At 36.6% G+C, this 15,664-nt stretch overlaps 2 protein-coding genes across 2 annotated transcripts in view; one reads left to right on the top strand and one right to left on the bottom strand.

Moving 5' to 3' along the window:
* LOC127839191 (uncharacterized) overlaps positions 1–8,429 on the bottom strand; it is a 58,035-nt gene extending 49,606 nt beyond the window's left edge. Inside the window, exons 1-4 of the mRNA XM_052367461.1 lie at positions 8,333–8,429; positions 6,586–6,724; positions 5,246–5,506; positions 406–540 (exon numbers count right to left, since the gene is read on the bottom strand). Coding sequence (XP_052223421.1) covers positions 406–540; positions 5,246–5,506; positions 6,586–6,724; positions 8,333–8,398 — 601 coding nt within the window. The 5' untranslated portion in view covers positions 8,399–8,429. The remainder of the gene's footprint in view (positions 1–405; positions 541–5,245; positions 5,507–6,585; positions 6,725–8,332) is intronic.
* Positions 8,430–9,753: 1,324 nt separating this feature from the next.
* The window catches only part of LOC127839154 (beta-1,3-glucosyltransferase-like), a 28,030-nt gene continuing 22,119 nt past the window's right edge, over positions 9,754–15,664 (top strand). The window contains exons 1-4 of the mRNA XM_052367392.1: positions 9,754–9,786; positions 10,580–10,775; positions 11,368–11,476; positions 14,195–14,322. Of these exons, the coding sequence (XP_052223352.1) occupies positions 10,603–10,775; positions 11,368–11,476; positions 14,195–14,322 (410 nt within the window). The 5' untranslated portion in view covers positions 9,754–9,786; positions 10,580–10,602. The remainder of the gene's footprint in view (positions 9,787–10,579; positions 10,776–11,367; positions 11,477–14,194; positions 14,323–15,664) is intronic.

Here is a 15,664-nt window from a genome sequence, read left to right as displayed (position 1 = left end):
ATTAAGGTTAATAGAGTTAACTGGTATCATGTTAATATTTTCAAGATATATGAGTTGTGTTCTGAGAAAACTGGGCATAATGCATGTGCGTAAAGTGTCGTCCCAGATTAGCCTGTGCAGTCCGCACAGGCTAATCAGAGACAACACTTTCCACCTAAATTTGATTTTTGCTAAGAAGAGACTTCATTTAAATGAAAAATGTCATAAAAGCGGAAAGTGTTGTCCCTGATTAGCCTTAAAGACAACACTTTCCAACTAGACTGTACTTCCTTTATAAACAGACTTATTTTAAACAAATAATTCCATAAAGGCGGAAATGGTAGTCCCTGATTTGCCTGTGGCCACTGCACAGGCTAATCTGAGAAGACACTTTACTCAAATGTGTTTAGCAACTTAACATCTTACCTTGGGACCCTCTGAGATCTGAGAATGTTTTCTCTGAGTTGAGAAGCTGAGCACATTTCTGGTCAATTTCATAATCGTACTGAGATATGGCCTTCCTCGGGTCAGAGTTCAACAGGTCAATGTACTGTTTACGCACTGGAAAAGCAGTCACATGAAAATAGATATATGGGTAGCAAAAAAAGAAAGAAAAATATGAAGGGAAAAAATCCCCACTGACTAAACATTTTGCAACAGCAACACATTTTTTATTCAGATTTTGGATAACTGTTTTCTATAGATAAACAAATGATATATTTATTAGCTCCATTTATATGTTCTGCTAATTTAAATAAAACAGGTTTTGCTTGTGTAAAAATTGTCAGCGTGTGCACACAGGCACTTGGCATAAGTTGCTATTCCCCCACACTACTACCCCCCTGCCCGCAGCTGCGTACGCCCCCCCCTAAAATCTCCAAAGTAAAGTAAATTCATTTGATGTTTTATACTTAACTAGATCTAAATCACCTATTTAAACTTGTCACGGCCTTCAAAATCACTAAAATGGTGGAGCTTCCGGGGGGCTTTGCCCCCCTGGACCCCCACAACTATAAACTATGCACTTTTTTGACATAAGAAGGTACTTTGATGAAAGTATATAAGGCGTGACATGCTCGAGAAGTGGTTGATAAAGCCTTCAAAATCACTTAAATCGTGAAGATTCCGGGGGGCTTCGCCTCTCTAGACCCCCTAAACGATAAACTATTCATTTTTTGGCATTATACGAAGGTACTTTGATGAAAGTATATAAGGCCTGACATGCTTGAGAAGTGGTTGTCAAAGCCTTCAAAATCACTAAAATGGTGGAGCTTCCGGGGGGCTTTGCCCCCCTGGACCCCCACAACTATAAACTATGCACTTTTTTGGCATTATAAGAAGGTTCTTTGATGAAAGTATATAAGGCTTGACATGCTCGAGAAGTGGTTTTCAAAGCCTTCAAAATCACAAAAAACGTGAAGCTTCCAGGGGGCTTTGCACCTCTAGACCCCCTAAATGATAAACTATTCATTTTTTGGCATTATACGAAGGTACTTTGATGAAAGTATATAAGGCCTGACCAGGGATCTTATTTTTTTCGGTTTTGTCGGTCCAAGACCGATTGGGGTCATGAAAGACCGATTGAAAATCCCAAACAATCGGTCCTATTCTGTTTGCTAAAATTCGCATGCCATGAAATCGATTACACAGTGAACATGCTAACACCCCCTATTTACATTCTTATCTTGATTAGGTGTGATATACCATTCCCTGCAGTCTCTAAACCGGTCAGGACCAGTTTATTGCATGTCAGCCGACTAGTATGACGCCAAGCAGCGAAGATTCGCGCGGTTGTGTATTAGTCATGCATGAATAACCCGTGTCAATATCAATCGATAATTCCAATGGCTTATACCTAGCAAACTAATTAATCGGTCCGTATTTTTATTTAGTGTGTACTCGTGGAAATTGTGCATTTCATGCATGAAACAGTAAACTTTCATATAAACAAAGAAGAAAATCGGATATTCTGCAATAATTGTGGGCGGACCTTATACACTGAAAGCACGCGCTGTAACTTAACAAAACATGCCGATACATTTTCCACCAGCGCAATAATCCGGCAATAAATGAATGAAAGTCGCGGATCTGATAGTCAGAACAGCTGAAAGTTATTTTATGGGCGGAACTTCACACAAGTACACAAGAAAAATAATATAATTACATTGTATAAAGCTTTAGTAAAAATCGTGTTAGAATCGAAATAATTCGTGTACTTTATTGTTTGTTGTTGAATAACCACGACCGGATGTTTAGACGCGTGGTATCAAATCACACAGATTAATAATATTGACAACGATGAAAAAAGTCAGATAAAACAGCACACCAAACATGAAGCGTATATTGACTCATCTGAGTCCGTGCACGAAGCAACAATGAAATAGCGAATGATAAAACCAATTGATAAAACTCGTATTTGCCGTTTAAAAAAATGCCTAAGGGAATTTAACTTGTACTTTTATTATACCACCTTCATGAATGGCAAAATCAATTGTATATATTTTAACGTAATTTGTCATGATTTCGGATATAAATTTTCGGAAACATTTTCCCCAGTTAAATCGAGACCGATTGATGTTGCCGGAAAATATGATCCCTGGGCCTGACATGCTCGAGAAGTGGTTGTCAAAGACGTCAAAATCACTAAAATGGTGGAGCTTCCGAGGCCCCCCTGGATCCCCAAAACTATACACTATGCACTTTTTTGGCAATATAAAAAAGTACTTTGATGAAAGTATATAAGGCGTGACATGCTCGAGAAATGGTTGTCAAAGCCTTTTAAATCGTAAAGCTTCTAGGGGGCTTCGCCTCCCTGGACCCCCTAAACAACAAACTATGCACTTTTTTGGCATTAAAAGAAGGTACTTTGATGAAAGAATATAAGGTGTGACATGCTCGAGAAGTGGTTGTCAAAGCCTTCAAAATCATAAAAATCGTGAAGCTTCCGATGGGTTTCACCCCCTGGACCCCCTAAACGACAAACTATGCACTTTTTTGGCATTATAAGAAGGTACTTTGATGAAAGTATTAGGCATGACATGCTCGAGAAGTGTTTGTCAAAGCCTTCAAAATCACTAAAATCGTGAAGCTTACGGTGGGCATCTCCCCCTGGACCCCCTAGCAGAGCTTGCCCTGCACCCGCCGGGGGCCCTAGCGGCCCCCTTGATCCCCAGCAAATCTTTCAATATCCCGCCCCCCTAACCCGAAATCCTGGAATCGCCCTTGGGGGTAGCAGCTGGGGGAAGGGGAGAAACAGAGGGGGCGGTAACAACTAATGCCAAGTGCCTGTGGGTGTGTATACTCGTACAAGGATAGATAATATGCTTCCATCAGCTTAACCATAAACAATATTCCATACAAAGAGGTGTCGGCCATCTACCGGTAAAAGAAAACACATCTCCACTGAATACCAATTACATGTGTATTTGCAAATGTATGGAATTTTAAAAACATGCATGAATGTTGAGTAAAAGTAACATTTGTTGGTACTTAAAAACGTAAATCAAATCACTAGTCATTACTTGTGGTTCAGATATTTAAAAACTTTCTTAATAAAACTTTTTTTATCACTACCATATTGTCAGCTATGTAAGTGCATCCATACCACACACATAAGCACACTGCCTGAAACCATGTGCACGGGGACTTACCTGAGTCTAGGAAAAACACTACACAATGAAGCAAGGAAAGGATAAAACAAATGAGCCGCGCTCTGTGAAAATGGGGTTTAATGCATGTGCGTAGAGTGTTGTCCGAGATAAGCATGTGCAGTTCTCACAGGCTACTGGATTTTTGCTATTAAGAAGAGACTTTCTTTAAAGGAAAAATGCCATAAAAGCGGACATTTTCATCCCTGATTAGCCAGTGTAGACTGGGAGAACACTTCACGCACACGTAGCAAACCATCTTTTTACAGAGCATGGCCCAAATATAAATTTTGTAAATCTTTTTTCTTCTTCTTTTTGCTTTTCTGCTGATATCAAAATTATTAGTATTTAGCAAAAAAGAATAAGTATTCATTAGTCATTTTATAATCAACTATTAAAATGTATCTAACCACATATAAGTACAATAATATAATACTAAAAACTATTTCAAAACACTTCTCACAGTAACTTTTCAATTTTCAGTATTAAGCAAAGCAGTAATAAACTAGATGGTTTTTCAAACATCTGACATATAAGACATACATGCCATAATTTTTCAGACCAATTCCGGGACATTGAGTTAAATTGTCCGGGACTTTTGACGATTTTCCGGGACATGTATAAAATGTAGCGATATTTATAGACATATGCATTTTTGGTACGTTTTTTTTGTTTCGCATCGTTTATTGCAAACCTTCGAAAGCCTATCCGAAATACAATTGATCTATTAACGTCAAATTAAACATTACTACTTCCGTTACTAGATACAAGCCACGTGTTTTCAGTGTAAGCGTTATAAACATAGATGGTGACGTCACTGCGTTATTGTTATTAAGACCGGTGTGTAACGCGTAGTTGTTGAAACGCCTTTATTCATTCATTCACTGGGGGTTTAGAACAAGACAATAATAAACCTAGTGAGGATGACGTTTTTATATGCTTACTTTTTTACTCAACTTCTTTGTCGGTTAAATGTGCGAACATAAACTGCATTTAATTTTTTACTCAGCGATGTTGGACTTCAGATGTGTGAACAACTATCCTTTGCCCTTATGCAGCGGGAAATAATGACGTAGTAGATTAAAGTCAATAAACAAACGCATTAAACAATGCCGCCTTTTCGGTTTGACCGCGAACATGAGACAATCGATATGATAACAGGACCCCTGTTAATTGATCGATTTTGACACGAAGCGTAGTCTGCCTATTCGGGTAGGCATTGTCATGGAGACGCTGCAGATATACACAGATTCGAGGTGCAGTTAAGCCTAAAATAAGGTACATGCATATATGGATTTTGTAAATTCCGGGACATTTGACAGATTTCCGGGACAGCGGGACAAGTTCTTCATTTCCGGGACTGTCCCGGACAATCCGGGACGTATGGCATGTATGTATAAGATCTTAATTTTCTTTATTTAATATGATTTTAAATTGTATTTAGTGTTAATCCTTCTTTATTTAAAAGATTTTAAATCATATTAAGTGTAAATATTTAACATTTCCACTGAAATATAAAGTACATGTCAAAGCCATCATTTTATATCAAAAATACAAATTATACAAGGTAACACAGAAAGTTATTTTTCTTGTTGATACTAGCCGTATAAAATGCCTACCTTTGGTGTTTGTTAGATACAGTCTCCATGCCAGCTGGCGCACTTTGAATGGCAGGGGTTGGTTCAAGCAGAAGCATAGCTTGCTCTTCATATCGGGCCATTTTGTAAGAAGGCTAAGGGCCCCATCCTCCGCAAAGTCGATAACTAGGTCAGACTTCGTGCCAATGGGGTGCTCCTCAAGAAGTTGTCGCGAGACTTCCTCATTTAGATTCTGGTCGAGTAGCACAGAGCATTTCTTGTAGAGATTGTTGTATGCAGAACCTTTATCAGAATCATGAGTTTTGTAATAAGTGTTTTTTTCATCATTTAGGGAATGTGGCAGGGCACTTCTGATTGGGGAAAATCACCTTGTGTTGACAATAATTGGGAAATTGGTGTTTTGGGGAGTTTTTAGGCTTACACTTGAGAATGAGCAATAAATATTTTTAATACTATGGTATACTCACTAAGGTTCAACGTATAGACATGGATAAGGAGATGAACTTAATTTCTATATTTATTGAAATAAAATTAATAAATAAATAAATGTAAAACCTCTTTTTAGGAATTTTAGGCTGTCATTTGGGAAAATATTTACTTAAAGTTTGCCACAAAAACACAGATTATCACAACTTTATAAAAATGTACAGAAAACTATATAAACAGCTATATATTTATCATTGATTATTATCAGTGTGCCATTTTCTATATTTTACATTCAATCAAAGCAAACAAATGTCAAAAATCACAAGTAAAACCAGGTCTACTAGCCTTGTTTTGACCTATGCCTGGCCTTCCATTTTTGAGAATTATTTACGTACCATAAAGAGTGAAAAAAGGTTAGACATTTTGATGATTTACTTGGACTTCGGGGGAAATTGTATCACTGCAAAGAAATTATCTTGTGTAAGATGTCTATATGAGCCTTGTTCTGAGAAAACTGGGCATAATGCATGTGCGTTGAATGTAGTCGCAGATTAGCCTGAGCTGTCCGCACAGGCTAATCAGGGACAACACTTTCGGCCTAAATTGCTAAGAAGAGACTTCATTTAAACGAAAAATATCATAAAAGCGGAAAGTGTCATTCCTGATTAGACTGTGCAAACTGCACAGGCTAATCTGGGATAACAATTTAAGCACAAGCATTATGCCCAGTTTTCTCAGAACAAGGCTCAGATTATATGAGCCTTGTTCTGGAAAAACTACTTTTGTGCGTCAAGTAACATTTTAGATGAGCCTGTGCAGTGTTCACAAGCTAATCAGAGACAAAACTTTCTGCACAGACTGGATTTTTGTACACTGGACTGCACAGGTTCTGGGACAACACTTATGACATGAATTATTGACTCCTGCCCTGTTACCATTTTCAATGGCCTTAGTGGCCCTCTGCATGAAGAGTTCCTTCTCTGCCTCTGACAGGTCACTGAAGTACTGCACATGGCTCTCTGTGAGCTGCTGTTGTATGGCATCATGAAGCTCGTGCAGAAATGTACCCCATTCCTGAACAGTATGAAATTGAAATGGGAAAACTTGACTAATGCATGTGTGTAAAGTGTGCATAAAGTGTGAAGATTGCAAATGCTCATCTGTGATGACACTTTACTCGCATTTTTCCAAAGAGAGGATCATATGTTAAAAAAACTTACAGGGACAGCACTTGCAATCATCCAGTTTGCATTGATATTTACTGGTTGAGAGAATTATATCCTGTATAAAAAGTTTGTTTACTCCATCTTTTGGGATTAATACTTCTCATAATAGGATATGCTTGCATGAAACAATATACATGTATTTATCATATTCTGTTTTATTTAATATAACAGTTATATGTTTTGTTATTAAATAAACAAGATTTAAAACATATTTATTGCATCTAATTACATTTTCACATAAATGGTTATATAAGTCATAAAAGTTTACTATGAGAAAAGCAGCCAGCAAATTCTGTTTGTCCTGCAACAAAGATATGATCATAGAAGCAATGCAATGTGTGTGCCCTGATTGTATATGTAGCTTTAATGCAACAAAAGCCTCAACCTTTTTGAAGCACTGTAAGCTTTACATAGGCTTGATTGGTCATTGTCGGCTCGGGTACTACTTAAATGTACCTAGGGTACACTTAAGTATAGTAACATGTACCCTGGGTACGGAAAACAAATACTTAAATTATCCCCACCAATTTAGACTGTACCCGAGTTTTATTCCCGTCAGAAATCCGATGTCGTAAAAGGCGCTATTCGATATAAAACAAAATTCTCTTTGAACAAAACCTGCCTTGTTTTCTTTTTTGAGTATCAGTTTTGATAATATAGAGGTGATTTTACAAAATATTGGCATAAATATTATCATAATTATTTATTAATTTAAAACCAACAACACCCAATTTAGCATTAGAATTCCCGGGTACGTTTTTTGTATATTTTATGTACCCGGGGTACATTTAAGTATACTTAAGAGTACCCGGGGTACATTTAAGTATACTTAAGAGTACCCGGGGTACATTTAAGTGGTACCCAAGTCGACAACTACTATAGTCGAGCTTTACTTAGTAACTTACTTAGTGTCTTTTAAAAGTCTCTCTGAATAGAAGCCATGACATAAGCTCATTTCATATTCACTTAGTAAACTGTTGCAACATTGAGGACTTCAAAGGAGAACTTTTCATGTGGTTTGTAGTACCATAATTTATTTTATTAACTGTTTTTGTTGCCCACCAATGTGATGATATATCCTATACAACTATGTCCCAGAGCGGCACAGCATTGGAAGGAGTTAGTGTGTTTAATATTTATCTCACAATTTTAAAAATTACAATATTTCCAACATATATTTAGGAATATTAGACTACAACAACCACACCGGCAGTTAAAATATGGATATATGTGGGCTAATTCACAGCAATTTCTTTTGGAATTAATGTTTGATTTCGATTGAAATGATATTGAAACATAACCAAATGTCATCATCTATCATGACATCCGAATATGTTAAGTTGGGCACTAATCAACAAAGGGCAATGTGTCAAAACATTAAAATCAAACGAAAACCATACCAATAACAATTAAAAATTAAATAAACAGATCAGTATAAAATGATAAAAACTCCTACTTTTGAGCCAGATATATTTTCCTTGCTATCCAATAACCATTTAGGATATCCTTGTGTAGCAGCCATTTGTAAACAACCTGTCAAAATACTGCGCGGTTGTCTCGTAGATTCTGATTGGCCCAAGTTTAAGATCAACAAATCAGAATTCAAGTTTCATTTTCCGTGAGAACTGTCAAGATGGTTGGATACGTGGACATGATCACAAGTGTATCGCTCTTATTTCTTTGTAAGGACGCGGCATTAATTTTATTTACTTTGAACACATATGATTGATTCATGTCTTTATTAATAAAAGCAATATTAATGCTCGTCATACAATGATTACTTGCATTATTTATAGTAGCAACATTATTTCGCGACTTATATCGGTATTTGTTATAGGTTAGTTATCACCAATAAATAGATTAATTATCACTTATAAATGTAATTATTATAAACAATGTCCTTTCGTATATAGTAGTCGGCTCCTTTGGTAAATAGTAGTCGGATGGAAATGGAAACGAAATTCATTTTTTTTTCATAACTTTTTGTTTCAAATAAGTTAAAAATAAGTAGTCTTTGTCCACACATGGTTCACCTTCAGGGTTGGTAGTCTCATATTATCCCTTCACAACGAACGCTATAAACATTTAAAGATATCTGATAAAACAAAACCTGAAAACAATCATTCCATATGAAGATAACTGCATCCAAGACCCTACCTAACATAATAAACCTATGAAAAAAGTGTAATGAATATATGTGTAATTGTGTAAACTTATTCTTATTAACATATAAGATATTAACATATGGTGGTTGAAAAGCTTCGTTGGATGTCAAGAGTTTTCTTGACAGTTCTTAGTTAACCTATACTGGTGGAGAAGACAAAGAGATAACAAGGTTACATGACTGTTCAAGACTGACGTCATTTAAAAATAATGATCGCCAGTTAACCCTGCCCTTATGATACGCATTCTCGTTACCGATTGGACGCTGAACAGCACAGTTTGGCGACTGGAAAGTTACCCGAGAAGTTTTTGTGGTGCATCTGTGTCAGCATACATTGCTGTGTAATGTGACCATTATTTGATATTAGACAAGAATATCATTGTGGATTATCGGATGTCCTAGTGACTTCCGCCATTTGTTAAAAGGACGTAATACAGCCGATTTTGGGGGTAATTTACGGCCGGAAGCGCTGACTGAATGGGTGTACATTTCGATATTTTATTGTATTTAGAATTGTTAAACATTGTGAATGTCATAACGATTAATCACTATACAATGTATTTTTATTGTTTGTTGAAAGCAGAATAAGGTCTGGTAAAATGTGGTGAGGTCCGGTAAATTTTAAAAGTTATCGGACCTCGTGTCCGGTAAGATTTTTTTGTATTTTTGAATGGGTTGCATTAATCTTTCACAATTTTTTATTTCAGATGTGCTCACCTCAAATTTTGCATTTGCAAAGACATTTGGTAAGGACTTTCTTTTTATTGTTAGGTAAAGATAACTAAACTGTGTGTTTTGTATCCTTAAACGGCCTTATTTTAAAGATATAACATACTGTTCTGTCTTCAAAACCATTTTTCCAAAATGCCATAAAAATAATGTTTTTAGTTACTTGTCTGAAAAATAGCTTTCTTAAGTGCCTACATATATTTTGATTGCATGGTTCTTTGGTATTTACTGAAGCACTTTTAATGGAAAAAATTATGTTCCATCTTGTTTTAACACTTTTAACATCAGTGCAATTAGTTATTAGACATTGATATTCTAATAATATAGAGAAAGTAACTAAAACACACAGTTTTTAAACATAAATTGATGTTAGAATAGTGGTATCTTTGTAAATAACAATTCTTAAATTCTTTCATTTTTTTACATAGGCTGATAAACTTCACAAAGTTTATAAACATAACAATTGAATAAATAGAAATTGAGATTTCATTATTCCCTTTAAATAATTTATCAATGTAATACTGTTGTCACTGTGTATTCCTCAGATATAAACCCATCTTGGCATGCTCTGGGAAAACAGGGCTATGTGCATGTGCTTAAAGTGCCACTCTAAATTATCACGTTCAGTATGCACAGATTTAGATTTTTTCTAAGAAGAGACTTCCTTTAAAGAAGAAATAGCAGAAAGCGGAAAGTGTTGTCCGTGATAAGCCTGTGCAGACTGCACTAGCTTATATGGGACAAAACTTTATGCACATGCATTAAGCCCCATTTTCTCAGAGCATGGCTCAATTAAATATTGCCTACCAGACACCAAGCTGTCCGATGTCATTATGGTGGTGGTGTCCCAACCCAACCCGTACCACGCTGGCCGGGCCAGGGAGCTCCAGTTGGACTTAAAGGATCAGATCAAGGGGCTAGGTACCAACAAACCGACTGTGTACCTCACACATAAGAAGTGGCCAAACAAGATGGGTCTCTGGACTATATTCCCATTGCTGGAAAAGTGAGCTCGTTAGAAAAGCATTCTTCTTCTACTTCGTACTTCCTATAGTCAATTGCTGACAATTACATGAAGGCCTATTATAGGCAGATATGGACACTGTCTAGTCTGTTTCCTGGGAAGAACCAGTACTTGGTGTCTATGGAGGAGATAATGAGAACGCTACCTGAAAATGGAGCAAACCCACAAACTCATATCGCTAGGCGGAAACCTCATCCACTACACCACGCCCCTAAAGACTGACTTCAATTTTTCAGAAATTTTCAGCAATGAATATCTCACTTTTCATTTAAACAATAGGTGCTTAGGAATTACCATTTTGTTCTAAGGAATAGGATAATTTATATACATGTAATAGCTGGTGATACCATTGGAGTAAATCATCTATTTGCTCTTCATTAGTAACAAGCAAACAGTAAAGTATGTGTTCCAATTGCACATAGTGCTTTCAAACACATACACAGGACTACACCCACAGGACTGCACAGGCTTATCTGGCATGACACTTTACGCATATGCATTAAACCCCCTTTTCACAGAGCGTGGCTAAACTACAAAAACCTGACATATGTTGTAAATCTGTCCCTGTGTTCAGGCTCCAAGAGACCTCATCAGTGACCAAATGGGTGTTGGTATGTGAGGAGGAGACCAGAGTTGACCTGGGCAAGCTCCAGACATTCCTGCAGCAATACGATCCTCTTGAGGTTTGCTAGCATTCTTATTGTACTGTATATATTCACGTATATCACGCAGTTTTTATTCTGAAAAACTCTTGAGGTTTGCTAGCATTCTTATTGTACCTTAAATAACCACGTATATCACGCAGTTTTTATTTCAGAAAACTCTTTTGGTTAGCTAGCATTCTAAGTGTACCGTTAGTTACGATATATACAGGGCTTAACACTAACTTTTTTTCAACTAGCACATTCGGGCTAGTAAATGCAGAACCTACTAGCCCTGACCAATCTTTCATGTGCCCTGACCCAAGTATTATCAAAACCTTTATATTTATCATTCAACTTGTATTTTCTTGTGCGTGGAGATGCGCAATTATGATTCAATCATTCTTATTAGCTTGTCTTACTAATGCTAATGAATTCAATATTCATCTACTTAAAACATCTATTTGTAATCTTCACGCCATTTCGGGAGAAATTTCCTTGTTTTTTTTCCTCATACTTTCTCTTACTTTCCTCCTTCCCTTTTCTTTTCTTATTCAAGGAACCCCCATCCCCACCTGTAAAGCCAAACTTAAACAACGACATGAATGTTAAAACCTTTTTTACATAGATTGCCGCGGTTGCCGTCTGACTACAAATAGTAAGTGAATCTTAGGTGTCACAAAATAACGTGTTATGGTAGTCGTAACAATTGTACAGGGTTAACTCTCTACTAAAAGCCGGGATCAACCACTAATATTAGTTTTGCTAATTGAATTGCGTAAAAAAGATTGTCAAAACACTTCCAATCGATCAAACAAATTTAAATAATTTAAAATTGATAAATAACTAATAATTTTTATAGTAACTGTGTATTTATGTCGAGTTTTATACCTTCATCGATCCTGGACGATCCTGGGCGATCCCGGCTTTTAGTTTAAAAGGTATTTTCATCGTGAAAACACGTCACTTCGAGGAAACCAATCAAAAACCGTATCTAGAGGACTTCCGTTTAAAAATAGGTACTGACGTGTTTTACCAGGAAAACCGCCGGGAATTTTCTGAATTGTCGGCCTCATTTTGATTGCAATCAGGGGGTTCCAATATATTTCGAGATACGATCCGTTTATTGTTTCTGGGATTGAATTGTCATCTGATCATACTGTATTAAGATTTCTGCATCTTTGAAAAGCTTATTTAAAACACAGTTTATTGATATAGAACACATAGTCCCGCCCAAAATACACATGACCAGTCGGGCATGTTCCTGGGACATTGGCTAGCCCGGACCTAGATACAGGCAGTGAATGTCGTTCGGACGTGCCTTAGTGTTAAGCCCTGATATAGCACACAGTTTTTATTCCAGAAAACTCATGATGTTTGCTAGCATTCTTAGTGTACAGCAAGTTGCCATATGTAGCACGCAGTTTTTATTTCAGAAAACTCTTTCGGTTAACTAGCATTCTTAGTGTACCGCAAGTTACCATATATAGCACGCAGTTTTTATTCCGGAAAACTTTTGAGGTTTGCTAGCATTCTTAGTGTACCTTAAGTTACCATGTATAGGGCGCAGTATTTAACCTCCAAATTGCAAATTAAAAACTTGGTGTGCGCACCATGTCTTATCAATAATTTTGTAAACAAATGAAATTTCCAGATTATATATTATTTTTTTTAAGCGAAATGTTTAGTTCATATCCATATCAAGCTCTTATGAGTTGAACTTTAGAAAATTTAATGGTTAAAATCATTTATTCTCAATTTACTAATTTAAGTTAGAAATTTTCTCTCCAATTTAAGTCAAAACAAAACATTTTCCATATCCAAAGGGGGAAAAAATGTATTGAAAGTTGTATCTAACCCCCCTTCTCATTATATTTTCTGGTATCACCTCCCCCTTCTCATGATATTTTCTGGTATCTAACATCCCCTTCTCATTATATTTACTGGTATCACCTCCCGCTTCACATGATATTTTCTGGTATCTAACCCCCCTCTCATTATATTTTCTGGTATCTAACCTCCCCTTCTCATTATATTTTCTGGCATCTAACCTTCCCTTCTCATTATATTTTCTGGTATCACCTCCCCCTTCTCATGATATTTTTTGGCATCTTACCTCCCCTTCTCAGTATATTTTCTGGTACCACCTCCCCCTTCTCATGGTATTTTCTGGCATCTAACCTCCCCTTCTCATGATATTTTCTGGTATCTAACCCCCCCCCCCCCCCTCATTATATTTTCTGGTATCTAACCTCCCCTTCTCATTATCTTTTCTGGTATCACCTCCCCCTTCTCATGATATTTTCTGGCATCTTACCTCCCCTTCTCATTATATTGTCTGGTATCACCTCCCCCTTCTCATGATATTTTCTGGCATCTAAAATCCCCTTCTCATTTTATTTTCTGGTATCTAACCACCCCTTCTCATTATATTATCTGGTATGAACCCCCATCTCATGATATTTTCTGGTATCTAACATCCCCTTGTCATTATATTTTCTGGTATCTAACCATCCCTTCTCATTATATTTTCTGGTATTTAACCTCCCCTTCTCATGATATTTTCTGGTATCTAACCTATCCTTCTGATTATGTTTTCTGGTATCTAACCACCCCTTCTCATTATATTTTCTGGTATCTAACCTCCCATTCTCATCACATTTAGTTGTATCTAACCTCCTGTTCTCATCACATTTAGTTGTATCTAACCTCCTGTTCTCATCACATTTAGTTGTATATAACATCCTTTTCTCATCACAGGACTGGTTCATTGGTCACGGTCTAGAGGACAAAGAGGCGACCATTATTCACCACTTTGCGCCGCCCAACAAACTCAAGTTTCCAGACTTTGCAGCGGGGTTCATACTCAGTTTCCCACTCATCAACAGGTCAGACATTTATCATTTGTAAGGTCAAAACAAAAAAAACTAGCAAAATTCCACAACATTATCTTTTTAATGGGATTGTTCAACAAACTTAATTTGTCAGATTGTCTAGGTAATGTTTGCCGAATATGTGCTTGATATTCTAATGTGGCACTTAAAAAAAATGTCATGATAAATCTTCTGGTGCTAAGATGTTGGTTTAAGATAACCACATTCACCAAAATCTTTACCTGCTAAATATCTGTGTGACAAACTAAAAAACCTTGTTTATAGCCTTAGCCTCTTGCTTGCAATGATTTGTGTCGTGTTCTGAGAAAACTGGGCATAATGCATGTGCATAAAGTGTTGTCCCAGATTAGCCTGTGCAGTCCGCACAGGCATATCAGGGATGACACTTTCCGCTTTCATGACATTTTTCGTTAAAATGAAGTCTCTTCTTAGCAAAAATCAAATTTAGGCGGAAAGTATCATCCTTGATTAGCCTGTGCGGACTGCACAGGCTAATCTGGGATGACACTACGCACATGCATTATGCCCAGTTTTCTCAGAATGCGACTCTTAAGGTCAAACATGTGTATAATGAAGCTTGTTACATAGTTACAAGCTCTATTTACCATTGGTTCAAAATGTTTGTTAACAGGAATGTTGTATTTATGCCCCCGGATGGATAGATCGGGGGTATATTGTTTTTGTTCTGTCTGTGTGTCATTCTGTCATTCTGTCTCAAACCTTAGTTAAAGTTTGATAACTTTTGCAATATTGAACATAGCAACTTGATATTTACCATGCATGTGTATTTGATGGAGCTGCTCATTTTGAGTGGTGAAAAGTCAAGGTCAAGTTCATCCTTCAAGGTCAACGGTCAAATATCATTGTATTTTTTTCCCCCTAAAACTTGAACCTTTGTTAAAGTTTTATCATAACTTTTTTAATATTGAACACAGCAACTTCATATTTGGCATGCATGTGTATCTCGGGAGCTGCACATTTTGAGTGGTGAAAGGTCAAGGTCATCCTTCAAGGTCAAAGGTCAAAAATAAAAAAAATAAAATTCATTTCTCCATTTAATCTTATACTTACTTCTCATGGAGCTGCTCATTTTGTGTGGTGAAAGGTCAAGGTCAAGGTCATCCCTCAATGTCAAAGGTCGAATATATGGCTTCAAAGCGACGCAATAGGGGGCATTACGTTTCTGACAAACACATCTCTTGTTTGTTTAATGTAGTAGTAGTATATATACCAAAGAAAATATAACATATAGTTTGTCCTTACTACCTTTAAAATTATTATGTTTCTCCTCTTCAAAATCGGTTTTGTTGTATGTTGTTATTTTGTTTTAAAATGT

This window comes from Dreissena polymorpha, chromosome 1 (assembly GCF_020536995.1).
Source record: "Dreissena polymorpha isolate Duluth1 chromosome 1, UMN_Dpol_1.0, whole genome shotgun sequence".
NCBI classification, from domain to species: domain Eukaryota; kingdom Metazoa; phylum Mollusca; class Bivalvia; order Myida; family Dreissenidae; genus Dreissena; species Dreissena polymorpha.
The sequence above is the reverse complement of the archived record's forward strand: the minus strand, read 5'-3'. Positions and strand labels throughout refer to the sequence as shown.